The following is a 14,007-nucleotide window of genomic DNA, read 5'->3' as shown; positions in this document are numbered from 1 at the left end:
AGGTCAAACAGGGAAATGGTTCCAATCGTTTTCCACCATTTTTCCCATAGGGGATTTTAGAAACAATTAAAAGGGCTGTGTTTCACATAGGCTTACCCTGGCATAAATCTCTCTAGGACAAGGTGACTTATCAATATAGTCGCCTGCATTTACCCCCCCAAAAATGAAATGCTAAATGTGGCCACCAAAGAACTACAAATGCCATGATGATCTGGACGAGACTGCCGAATCGAGGCAAAGGGAAGAATCTCTGGCTTAAATGTTAGCTAAATGTAATGAATAAATAGGCTACATTTCTTTCAAATTGAGAATTCTGTGAACTGTCAAGTACAAGTTTTAAATTGACAATACCTGTTAGCAAAGGTATCAGCTAGCAATGACGTGCAGGAGCTTGCAGTGATTTGTAGTTTTGCATGATGTCAACTTTGATGGAATTAGCATTTTCGAATCAGCGTAAATGGAGCCGAATATATTGATAAGTCCTTGTCAGAGATTTACATGTTATCAAAACATCACGCCAGGGAAAGCCTACACGAAACACAGCCCTTATTTTAAGTGTTTCTAAAATCCTCTATGGGGAAAATGAATGGTGGATAAACTATTGGAACCATTTCCGTTTGACCGCTAGGTTTTATGGGTATTATGACACTTCCACTGTGGGACTCTATTAGCTGTTAGCTAAATCTGGTGCAACACATCATTTCTCAGTGCTCTGACAGACATGTTTTTGTTGTACATTGTCCCTGTCCACAAATTTAACTGAATAAAAAAAAAATACTAGGAAACAAACCGAACCAAAAATGGGGAGGGACGTACCCATTTTTGCAACAAAAAAATGTTTATTGGACAAATTCAGGTTGGTCCCTCAGTTTCATTTGCTTCTGTTTGGTTTCTAGTGAATACCCCCCTGAATTTGTCCATTTGCGAACTGGTTTGCTACTATGTGCACTAATCAAAACACCCCAGGTTATGGAGACGCATCAAATGTACAATTAATATCTACTTCTGATGAACTGTGATTTATATTTAACTATGCATTGACAGCCCATGGTATATTGTGAATAACATGCAGCTTAAGGTAGCTTGGTGGATCCAGCCTGAACGCTACATTCACTATTATATTTCACGTGAAAAAAAAGAATAAACACAGATATCAGTCTGGTTCCACGAGGCTAGGCTAAACAGTGTGCTCATAGGTACTAACTAACCATTAGTTGACAAGCCAGTCTAGCTGGCTCAGCAACTCAAGTTGTTTGATAAAGAGCAGAAACTCATATTTAGCCTGGTCCTAGATCTGTGAGCCATCAGCCACTCCATATCATGCCAAATGTTTGGCATATGACATAGAAGTACAAGGAGTGGAATGTTAGCACATACAGACTGGTACAGGCTAACACACATTCCTTTGCTGGTGGAGAATGCCAAATAACATTGATTCTAGTGTCAGTTTCCCAAACACTGGTGGAGAATGGATTCTAGGGCTGGTCTCCCAGACAGTCCAGGGCTTAATCTGAAAGGCAAACTCAAAGAATCTCCATTGAAAGTGCTTTTAAGTCCAGGACTAGGCTTAAATCGGTGTCCAGGAAACCACCCCCCTAGTCTCCTAATATAGTCAAAGCTGATCATTGAACTGTCACCTTGGCATTATTTCCATTAAGATATCAAATGTGGTTTCCAGTGTGCCCATTTTAGTGTCATACTTCATCTAGATGCCCAGAATAGAATAAATGGGAAATACATTCTGGATTCTGACATGCTCACTCAAATATATGTACTCAGGATTGTTAATTGGACTTGCTGTCATTTCTTGATTTGATTATTTGAGAGACATTCTACTGCACTGTTGGAGCTAGTAACAAGCATTTCACTGCACCTGCGGATCGGTGTGCACGATCAATTAACTTTGAAATATGTCCTTCACACAAATGTTTACACTAACTGCATTACTGAAATAATTTATTAATACAAAAATAAAATCCAAAACAATAGATATACCCTTCATACAAAAACATTTGCCTTAGACAGCTTCAAAAATAGTGACAAATACAGTTAAGATCCAAAAAGCACAAATAATATTCCCAAACGTTAGTCAAGTCAGTAACTTATGAGTGCAATTTAGTGCTTTATGGGCAAATCTTAACTTCTATTGAAGGCAAATTTCACTGAGTCTCAATGACACCAATACATGACTCAGGGACAATTCAGCTTAAGTGAAAGTTAAAATTCACCTCCTTTGTCCTCTTCATAACTCAGATGCAAATTACAACAAATCTCCACACCCTAAACAAGAGAGACTGGTCGGTATCATGTACACACAGGGTCCCAAAGTCATGATAAAAGCAAACAATCCTGCCTCCATAATCCCTCGTAGAATTCAGTAACATCAGCTTTATCACATTACTTTCACATTTGCAGCCAGGGAGTATCCTACTACAGGATGTAACAGGCACGTGCTTTCATCCACACAGACATTTAAAAAAAAGTTACACATGTCAACTGGTCATTGCTTTAGACAGTACAGATAGACCCTGACAGTAACAGAGAAACCATGGTAACAGCCTGATAAAAAACTCATTTGTTAAAATAAAATAGGAGAATAGCCCAAGTACTTCCTGCTCGTTCTGGGAGGATGACCACATGACAGGGGTGTTTAGGGTCGTGTTCAGTTGGGCACACTGTAGCAAAACGTTTTGCAACGGAAAACTGAAATCTGTTCTTATTGGTACGATTTCAGGTAGTACCTTCTCATTTCAAAACGTTTTCTCCTACTGAACTTGCTCCTGGTGGATGGAGGAAGGGGAGGGGGTAGCAGGGTGTGCATTCAAATGGTAGGCTATTCCCTACATAATGCACTACTTTTGACTAAAGCCCTATGACCCTGGTCAAAAGTAGTGCACTATATAATGAATACAGTGCCATTTGTGACGCAGAAAGGGTGTTCAGAGGCGGTTGTAGGAGGTATAGCCACTCTCGTGGACGTGGCAGTACTCCTGTCCCAGCACCGCCCTCTTCTTACACTGCTGTCCCATCCTGGTAGTGCCATTACACAGCTGACGACCAGACACAGAGCTAACGGGACAGGACGATAGGAGGGAGAGAGGAAGAAAATAAATCTGCATGTTTGAGGGGGGTCAGTTTGAGCAAGGTGAGGCGCAGAATAACTAATCTTGATCACATAATGAGTCGTTTTTTCAGATACAAGGTGATTTGTAGATCAGGGATTCTGCACAGCCTGACTGCAATATAGTCTAAAAACACACCGTCTGTCCCCCTCTTGTGCTGGTCACAATGGTGAAAATTATAGTTGATTGACCACCAGAACTGGTCCAACTTGTATCAAATACCTTTGATCAAACCCATCTACTAGCTGTACAAAGCTAACAACACAGTAGTAACCATTTGTTCCTCTATAAACATTGTATGGTGTGTGGCATAAAGTGATTTTATACGTCATCATTGGTTGTACTAAAATAATCCAGGCAGTAAATGTAATTCTCACAATGCACACAAGTAATCCCTGGTCCCTCTAAACACATCACATAGGTGTTGCATAATAATGTGATCCGATATGACACGGCATCTTTAGTTGTAGCAAGATAAGCCAGGCAGTACAGTTAATATATAAAAAGGTAAACTTTTCACAATGCACTCAAGTAATCCCTTGTATTACTTGATTATCCCTTTTAAATTCTATAGTCACACCTATATAAAACTATGACCACACGCACCTATACACATACAGTACAGGTGTGGCATAGCAAAAATGTAATACGATGCGTCATCGTATGGTATACAAACACAGTAAATGTCAAACATTGCATACCGAGTTGTTGCCTGAACCTGCTGAACCGGGTTGGTTAGAACACTAACCTGTTGCTGGCCAGGGATTGGTTGGGACTGGCGCTCTGTGATTTGCTCAATGCATCCATCATTCCTCCCAGGTTCCTTTGGGGCAGACCTTCCAGGACAGCCTGCCAATCAGAACACAGAATGTCAAGAATAGCCTACCAATCTGAAAACAGTATGTCATAGATGACAGAGCAATCAATCTGTATGTGTAGCTAACCCTAACCACACATATAACCCTAATGCCTAACCATAACCATTAGGGTTAGCAGTGTGGTTAAGGTTACGTTTAAATCAGATTTGATGACTGTGCCAGCTACTAACCTATGCCTCTTATGGGGAAAGTAATCTAAAAGTAAATCAGATTATGTTACTGAGTAATCCAAAAATGTGTGATTAGAATTTTGGCCAGGTAACTAGTTACTGATTACATGTAGTAAGTACCTAATCCTACTGGTTTATAACTAACTAGGTCCATCAATGTGTATGACACTAATGCCCTCAATCTCCCTTAAGGACATTAATCTGCTAAATTCATGCTCACCGCAGAGAGACTAGGCCGGCACTTGAACCTGGGAGTAGAGTGGGTCGGTGAGGCCATAACAGGCACAAACTTGGCCTCTGCAATATAGTGGGCATGGGAGGGAGACAGTGCTGCTATGCAGGGGTCACCTGGAAATGATTAGAAAATAAATAAGGGAGACAAGAGAAGTGTTTTCCATTAATTTTGAGAGGAATTCTGAAGAGAACACGGTCCAGTTGTAGTGTGTGTTACACACCAGTCATGAAGCTGTCCTGATCCAGCAGGTCTCCTGGCTCCATGAGACCATCCAGCTCATCTCTGAGTGTAAGGAGGAGAAGAAGACACAGAGGGAGAGAGAAGTATCGGCTACATTATATCAAACTCAGTTCACATAATTAGCAGTAAGCACCCTTTACTGTCGAGGGCCACTTTGAAAATAACTATTTTAATTCACGCTTTCCTCTGGTAAATGCACATGTTGTGATGCATGTTTTATTTGCAAATCCAAAATCAAATGTAATTCAATTCTGGAGCTACCCTACTGTCACTCACCTCTGGGGGGTGGAGGAGGACGGGCCGCAGGAGTGGGGGTGGTGGTAGTGGGGGACGTGGTGGCTTTCTGGTTCCAGGGTCTTCTGAGGGGGGAGCAGACTGGGGACCTTCTTTCCTCTCATCTGAGAACACGCCCACAACACCTGCATCGCCAACCAGTAGCCTGAGGAGAGTGTAATGACAACATCACAATAGTCCACATCACCCATAAGAGGGCTAATTATTCATATCCCAGTCAGACAGCCAACCAGTCATGAGTGATAGGGTGAGAAAAGCGCATCACACACACCCTTCCTTAGTATCCAGTGAGTGGGGCAGCAACACACACACACACAACTGCCCGTACCGAGTGAGAGTGTGAGCAGCAGCATGCTCAGACTGGCGAGGTCCAGGGCAGGCTGTTGGTTGACCTCGGCCACAGCGTTGAGCGGGACTGTGAAGAGCAGCATGGCTCGGGAGAAGGACGGACAGTGCAGGAACGTCAGTACCACCGCACACAGCAGGAAGTACCCAGCATGCACCACACACGTCCACACTGCAGCCAGGCTCAGACCTGCAGGACAGGAACACAGGGAGGGAATGTACTGCAAAATGTGTGTACCTGATAGAGGAAGGAAGTAAGTTGAAATGTTCCTTCTCACTGCAATAGAAAATATCTGTTGACCTTTGCAATAAAAATGCATCTGGTGGTCTGAAGGTGTGTATACCTGGTCTGATTCTAAAAAGGAGTCTGTGTATACACACTACTCTACCTGCCAAGCCCAGGTAACCCTGGATAACATGAAGCCTCTCCTCTAGACGACGCTGCATGTTGTCAAGGTAATGCAGCATGGTTCCCAGGGTTCCATTCATGCGTTCCAGTTTTCCCATGAGATCCACATAGTACTGAGCTGTCAGTTTCTGATACTGCAGGAACCCTGACACACTGTGGTCTGAGATCACATTCCCATGGTAACAAGGAGAAAAACAAATGATCTGATCCAAACAATTAAAGATACAGTATTTCAATAATGTTAAATCATTAATAAAAATCATTCTTTATTAATGAGGTGTTCTATTGTCAACATCAATGATAAACAATGTCAAATTAACTATAATGATAGTTTATAATATACCAATTATACTATTGTTTGACAATTTGTCATTTAAACCTGCAAAAAAATTATAATTTGACCTAAATAATTTAAAACAGCGTTTTGGGTATTTTGAAAGCAGGCCCCGAAACCGAAAGAACAATTTGACAGCTCCTATTGGTTAGCATAACCACTCGCCAGAATCATTATTTATGCGACTACGGAAAGTTACAATTTCGGTTGACTGCAGTAAATTATTCAGTCACATTCTCCCTCTTGACCTCAATGAGAGTAGAGAAAGCAGGGGATGTGGAAGCGGCTCTGCTACCGTGGTACAACAAAACCAAGAATGTAGGTGTCCCGGTGAGCGTTCCACTGCTCAGGGAGATGGCCAATCAACTAGCCAAAGAATTTGGACACACTGATTAAACCGGTTCGAGCGGGTGGCTTGAAAGGTGGAAGAAGCGCCATTCAATCAAAATCAGATTAGCGGTGCATGGAGAAAATCATGATGCACAAGACTCCAGCGCCGAACATAGAATACTTATATAATCTCTATGGGATCCAGGGTTGCCAGGTCAAGCAAACATTTCTAGAACAATTACTACTCAAAACCAACCCAATAGGCCTTAATTTATTTATTATTACAGCAATTGAGTTGCCATATCTATACAATAAACCCTTTTCCCATCACGTTATCAAGCCAATTAAGGAATATCATAGTAACTTGTAAAGACGTTAGAAGCTAAATTCGAGTTCTCAAAATAAGAATTATTGCAAGCTATGACAAAGGAATTTGAATGTGGCATGAGAAAATAATTCCCCCTTATTAAAGTCGCCAGATAATTTTCCATCAATGGATGTTGATTTAACTTGTTTACTGCTATGATTAAGCAATAAGTCACAAGGGGGTATGGTATATGGCCAATATACCATGGCTAAGGGCTGTTCTTAAGCACGATGCAATGCAGTGCCTGGATACAGCTGTTAGCCATATACCACAAACCCCCGGGTATATGGTCTGATATACCACGGCTTTCAGCCAATCAGCATTCAGGGCTCGAACCAGGTTTATAACTGTAAATAAATCCCCTTTGTGCATGACTATAGATAAATCTGACAGGCTAGTTTGAGTGATGAAAGTTGGACAGAGGATCTCGAAATCTCTGAGCAAGAAACACTTGGATGAACATAAAAAAACAGATGTTAAGCTATGTTCTGGCAATTGTGCTGTTATTATGTGCCAGATGTTAAGACTACAAACCATTATAAATGGCCCTTTGCGAGATTTGAAATGACAAGTCAATAGACAGGCTACAGACTAAAATCTGGCTTTATTATTCGAATTACATTTTGCCATAGCTTGCTTCGATAAAGGCAGGTAGCCTATAGCCAGATACGCCTACATCTCATTTAATATAGTCTACAGTAGCCTAGACAAGATGTAAACTGAACAATTTAGCAGCTTGCTTAGTTCAAATTAACATACCAATTTATTAATCATGAATAGCGAGGCGACTGCGCAATAAGAAGTGCTTGTGTTTCCCAACAGCCTGCTGGAATAGGCTACGGAGGATGTGGTCATAATTTCAATCACTGAATAAAATATCAATAATATGTATGCCAACAACAGCCAGTGTTTATTTTTTTGAATTTGTTTTTACCTGTAGCCTAATCTGACCGTTACCGTCAATCTAATGCATTCATAATAACAAGGCTACAACAACAATAATCTGAAGTTATAGGCTATTTATTAGATTGGTTTGCTAGCTCCAGGTAGATGTAAGTGGCACAAGTGGCACAAATTGATTTGCAATGACTACAGTGATATCGTAATTTCAACATATTTATTGACTCAAAATGGTAGCCTACAATGGCATATACAGTGGGGAGAACAAGTATTTGATACACTGCCAATTTTTCAGGTTTTCCTACTTACAAAGCATGTAGAGGTCTGGAATTTTTATCATAGGTACATTTCAACTGTGAGAGACGGAATCTAAAAACAAAAATCCAGAAAATCACATTGTATGATTTTTAAGTAATTAATTTGCATTTTATTGCATGACATAAGTATTTGATCACCTACCAACCAGTAAGAATTTCAGCTCTCACAGACCTGTTAGTTTTTCTTTAAGAAGCCCTCCTGTTCTCCACTCATTACATGTATTAACTGCACCTGTTTGAACTCGTTACCTGTATAAAAGACACCTGTCCACGCACTCAATCAAACAGACTCCAACCTCTCCGCAATGGCCAAGACCAGAGAGCTGTGTAAGGACATCAGGGATAAAATTGTAGACCTGCACAAGGCTGGGATGGGCTACAGGACAATAGGCAAGCAGCTTGGTGAGAAGGCAACAACTGTTGGCGCAATTATTAGAAAATGGAAGAAGTTCAAGATGACGGTCAATCACCCTCGGTCTGGGGCTCCATGCAAGATCTCACCTCGTGGGGCATCAATGATCATGAGGAAGGTGAGGGATCAGCCCAGAACTACACGGCAGGACCTGGTCAATGACCTGAAGAGAGCTGGGACCACAGTCTCAAAGAAAACCATTAGTAACACACTACACCGTCATGGATTAAAATCCTGCAGCGCACGCAAGGTCCCCCTGCTCAAGCCAGCGCATGTCCAGGCCCGTCTGAAGTTTGCCAATGACCATCTGGATGATCCAGAGGAGGAATGGGAGAAGGTAATGTGGTCTGATGAGACAAAAATATAGCTTTTTGGTCTAAACTCCACTCGCCGTGTTTGGAGGAAGAAGAAGAAGGAGTAAAACCCCAAGAACACCATCCCAACCGTGAAGCATGGAGGTGGAAACATCATTCTTTGGGGATGCTTTTCTGCAAAGGGGACAGGACGACTGCACCGTATTGAGCGGAGGATGGATGGGGCCATGTATCACAAGATCTTTGCCAACAACCTCCTTCCCTCAGTAAGAGCATTGAAGATGGGTCGTGGCTGGGTCTTCCAGCATGACAACGACCCGAAACACACAGCCAGGGCAACTAAGGAGTGGCTCCATAAGAAGCATCTCAAGGTCCTGGAGTGGCCTAGCCAGTCTCCAGACCTGAACCCAATAGAAAATCTTTGGAGGGAGCTGAAAGTCCGTATTGCCCAGCGACAGTCCCGAAACCTGAAGGATCTGGAGAAGGTCTGTATGGAGGAGTGGGCCAAAATCCCTGCTGCAGTGTGTGCAAACCTGGTCAAGACCTACAGGAAACGTATGATCTCTGTAATTGCAAACAAAGGTTTCTGTACCAAATATTAAGTTCTGCTTTTATGATGTATCAAATACTTATGTCATGCAATAAAATGCAAATGTATTACTTAAAAATCATACAATGCGATTTTCTGGATTTTTGTTTTAGATTCAATCTCTCAGTTGAAGTGTACCTATGATAAAAATTACAGACCTCTACATGCTTTGTAAGTAGGAAAACCTGAAAAATCAGCAGTGTATCAAATAATTGTTCTCCCCACTGTACATTAATAGGCTACTTGATTGCCAACTGAGGCAAATGTATAATTCTCCACATTTAGCCTTTCAGTTTCATTGAGGACTTTTCCCCATAAAAAGAACCACACGAGGGAGTTCCATAACTTCCACTCCGGCAGCCCCCGAGACCCAAGAACTGAGCATGAATAAAGCACTTCGCTTGATACAGTTTTCTTTACGCAGTAAACATTAGAATGCAGTTTAAACCACCTCAAAGCAGATTTAAGGAATGCGCTCAGTTGTTTTCCAGTGCTTGGTCTGCATTATTTATTGATGTGCATCAGTTCTAGCGTATTAATGTTTTATGTAAAAAGGTTTGGAAATGGGTGTCTCCATAATGACAAATCTAAATAGCCTACCTACAACTGGGAAAACTTGTCACAACGTGCTGCTCTCCTCTCGCGACACAGCCAATAACTGTAGTGCTCTCAACACACAAACCCCCTCCTCCCGACCACTCACTCAGCAACAGCCTGCCTCAGTCAGCAGCAGGTCACAGTGAAATACATATTTTTTAAAAGAGAAATGCCAATGGCGGCCGCGGTGCAACTTAGAAATAGCCCAAAAACCCGCGACCAATAGAGTTTCACCCGCGACATGGTTTTCAAAGTAGCCCAATTTGGCAGGAAAACCGAACATCGCAACACTGATGAGGTGTGTTAACTGGGTTTAAAAATGGGATACATATGCCAAATTTACATACTTCGTTTTAGTGCAATATAATTTACGAGCCCTTTTTATGCCAAAAATGTTATTGCTGTCACAAGAAATTCTGTAGCCTTTTTTTGCCAAAGCTCAAACTTAAGGTATTTTACAAATGAATAAAATTGTCCTAAAAGACAAAAAACAAAGATACTGCATCTTGCCATGCATCTCAAGCTGTCAAAAAAATTAATTAAATCAATAAGTAGCATTTGCAACAAAATACAGATCATTCATTCTATTTATCCAGAATCAGTAGCTTTATCTCAAATTACAAGTTAGTGTGATGAACATATACATGTTACTTCTTACCTATTTTGCTATAGATGTCCTTTGTGCGCCCACTGACCTCAGCGAGGTCATCCAGAATGGCCTTGTGACCCTCCTGCACCTCTGACCCTTGATCCTTTAGCTGCTCACTGACGTTCTCTAGAAGGGAGGCAGGGGACATGAAGTGAACATGATCTCACACAAGCAATTTTGTAAAGAGTCAGTGAGTTGTACAGAGCAAAAACAGACCACATACGGTGTTGAGAAAGAGAGCATCTTCACATAAGAGCATGTGAGAGAGAAAGTGCTAGGAGTGAACAAGTGTATTATCACAGATAGAACAATGAGACCGATATTTCACCGGATGTATAAAATGTGAAGCATCCGCTTGGCTTTTCCACTCACTACCAAATATGGTAGTGAGATGAAGCGCCCCCTGGCCGGCAGTGGGAGATGATGGAACAAAGATGGATTTTGGCCTACATTCTGCACATTTTCTCATTGATGAAACATTTGATCTCAATACATTTCTGTTCACAAAACTACGTTTTGTAGACTTTACCCTTTGCACAAGTTATTTTTTTTTTATCACATTGTTTAGCAGGAGTGCAAAGGCAAATTGAGTTATTGCACACGCACTTCACAGAGTAGGCATTCCCTAACGGAAATATGCTAGAACGCGCTAATAGCATCTCGCTAGCTTGTGCTTGTTCTGCCCACTATGACTCATTTGCTCCCATTGGAAACGACAGGCTGTGGTCTATCTTGGTTTAGTTATAAAAATTGTTGGTATTATAGTGGATTAAGGCTGTGAAATAGAGAACAACAAACAGTGTGTGTTTGTGCATGCATCTCCTTCTACCCATCCTGTGTGTGATTCCGTGGATGAGCTGGGCCACCAGTTCCTGTCCGGAGGCAATGAGGGCCTTCTCCTGGCCCAGACGCTCCAGGTTAGAGGAGAGAGATGTCTCCAGCTGCTCCTGGCCCACCCACAGTGCCCCCTGCTGGGCCTCCAGGGCACTGTGACCCTCCAGCAGCCTCTCCAGGGACGCCGAAGTCAGCTCCTTCAGCTCCAGCTGACCTTCCTGTGGTAGAACAAAGCAGAGACACTCAAGTCCACATATTATGACAGACAACGGAGAAAGAGAAACGGACATTACTGGAGGTCTCTCCCTTTGAATAGAAGGGGGAAAAAAGTGAGAGCAAGAAGGGGGGGACAGAGAACGAGGGAGAGATTGACAAAAAGACAACTGACCTTCAGGTCCTTCATGGCGTCCAGTTGGCTGGTTGCCGTAGAGATTAGCGCGTTGACGGTGAGCTCGGACTGGCGGCGGAAGTGCTGCTGACGGGTGGCGTAACACACGGAGCGTGCCCGGTTGCTCACTATGTGGTAAGCATTCCACGTGTCCGAGTCCATGTCTGCTGTGCACTGCTTTAGGGACTGGCAGGAGAAGAGGGTTAACATACTGTACAGACACTATGAAATCAGCTTCAGCGCTGTGCATGCAAACTGGGTCGAGCTTAGGCACATAATGAAACAGAACCAAGTGAAGCAGGAGGCACTACTTGAAGTTGTCCAATAACAAATACTGGTTTCCCACTGCAAATCATTTAAAAACAATTTGCTGCTGTATGCCCTAATGAAAATGACCCAGATTCACAGACTGGGAAGAGGACTGAGAGCCTTCCAATATGAAAATATGGCACCCACTAACAATTCTGCCTTCAACCCACCAAGTCCTCTAACATCAGTGATTAGGAGAGACAACTGTATTAACATTCTAATATATAAACAACCAACTCCCAAAACAATTGATTACATTTTTTTGTTTCTAGATCTCTCTTAGCGGGAGAAAAAAAGTATACATCTTGGAGCGTACCATGTCCTCAGTGCAGGGGTACGTCCTACGCCCCTCCACCTCTGCCTGGCAGTTGAACAGGACAACGCCCAGTTTGGCCAGCTGCTCCTCTGATAGGCTAGCGCAGGTCGACTTCAGCTGGGCAACCACCTGGAGGGACAGGGACAGACCTTTTCTATTGGCTGATGATAGAGGATGATCAATATGAAGTCAGAGCATGTTTTAAAGAAATGCATTCAACTGATGAGTGGATAAGCCCTGCATCTTCTGAGGTGCTCTGATGCCCATGAACAGGCCTATAAACTATTATACATCAGTGTCACTGCCAGGTGAAATAAATAGTTGTTAGGTGGACACATAGCCCAAGCTTTCTTTGGGTAAGAATAACAGCAGGATGCATCATCATGCATGACTGCTCAGCCAAGGCGTCATAGACCATATTCATATGGTTGAAACACAGATTCTGTTATCTAAGCGAGAAGACCTGACTAATGTGTGTAGAAGTAGAGAATAATACTGTCCATCACATTACCCGGTAATGACAGCTGTCCAACGGGCTGAGCTCCATATTTTTTGCCTCTGCTAGGAACTTTTCATCGGCTATGGTCATCTCGAACGGCTGGGCATCTCCCCCGGGTAGTCCAGGGACCAGTGAAGGGGCGAGGGCTGGAGCCCCTGGCTGCGTCGGCTTCAACCAGTCAAAGAAACCGTTCACGGGACCACACCGGGAGGCCAGCACACAGACCAGCAGTATAAGGCCAAGCTGACTGGTCATCACCGGCTGAGCCATCTGAGTGCTGGAGAAAGTAGGCTACACAGGGAGGACATGTACACATGAAGTTTGAATGGATAGGATCAACTTTATTGTCCAAGGGGAAAATGCAGTGTAAGTGACCGACAAGTTGAGCAATGGAACCGGTTGGGTAAAACACGCTCGGTTGATGAGTAACCTGGTCTGACAGCTGAATACTTACATTAACTCCCCATTAAAATGCCTAGGCTTTAGCTCAGCGAGCAAACAGCGTAGACAACCGGGGATCAAAGCCCACTCCTTTTTATTATGAGTGGCATTAAGGGAATATTTTGTTATTCAATTCATAACGGACTGACTTCGACTCAAACAAAAGGAAATGTCAGATGCAGCGCCCTCTCGGAGCCTGCACTGCACAGCTGACAGGCGGTGTGGCCGGACATGCAGACTCAAGGTGTTGATTGCAGATGGTAAAATATTATTTGAAATAATTGAATTGAACTAAACAGGCGATCAGACCGTGTGCATGCTTTATTTTCTTTAAAAAAAAGTTGGAATCGAATGAAAAGAAACCATTTACATTTAAAAAATAAAACATTGAAGCAAAGCTAAATCGTAATGACATTAGCCTACCAAATTCAAAAGTTGTGACATAATGGCAAATTACCTCAAAATATCTTTGTACCACTGTTGTTTCGTCGGAGTTTTGCTGGTACAATCCTTCGTTGATTGTAATGAGCCAAACCCAGCTGATATGAATGAGAACCCTTTAATTTCTCACATCCACATTCATCTGTTTTAAATAGTACAGGAAACAGCCAATTGGATCAGCGTCTTTCTGGATCTCGCGAGATACACAACAAGGAACAGGCTTGACTTCTTGTTTGATCATTGGCCAATTGCACCTTTGAGCTTCGGCAGATTCGTA

The 14,007-nt window shown here is 42.6% G+C and overlaps 1 protein-coding gene across 2 annotated transcripts; it reads right to left on the bottom strand.

Moving 5' to 3' along the window:
• Positions 1 to 851: 851 nt before the first annotated feature.
• Positions 852 to 13,832, bottom strand: bmb (brambleberry). Of its 2 annotated transcripts, XM_041840223.2 has the most exons (13): positions 13,747 to 13,832; positions 12,861 to 13,139; positions 12,350 to 12,478; positions 11,725 to 11,910; positions 11,332 to 11,554; positions 10,512 to 10,628; positions 5,674 to 5,853; positions 5,268 to 5,474; positions 4,922 to 5,084; positions 4,626 to 4,687; positions 4,391 to 4,518; positions 3,871 to 3,971; positions 852 to 3,069 (listed from the first exon to the last, which is right to left on the bottom strand). In XM_041840223.2, the coding sequence occupies exons 2-13, from the start codon at positions 13,116 to 13,118 to the stop codon at positions 2,940 to 2,942; spliced, it is 1,884 nt and encodes a 627-aa protein (XP_041696157.2). In that variant the 5' UTR covers positions 13,119 to 13,139; positions 13,747 to 13,832; the 3' UTR covers positions 852 to 2,939. The 2 variants fall into 2 exon arrangements, with proteins under 2 accessions (XP_041696157.2, XP_041696159.2); XM_041840225.2 differs by lacking the exon at positions 5,674 to 5,853.
• Positions 13,833 to 14,007: the final 175 nt, after the last annotated feature.

This window comes from Coregonus clupeaformis, chromosome 20 (assembly GCF_020615455.1).
Source record: "Coregonus clupeaformis isolate EN_2021a chromosome 20, ASM2061545v1, whole genome shotgun sequence".
NCBI lineage: Eukaryota > Metazoa > Chordata > Actinopteri > Salmoniformes > Salmonidae > Coregonus > Coregonus clupeaformis.
Note: the sequence above shows the minus strand (reverse complement) of the source record. Positions and strands in the feature narration are given on the sequence as shown.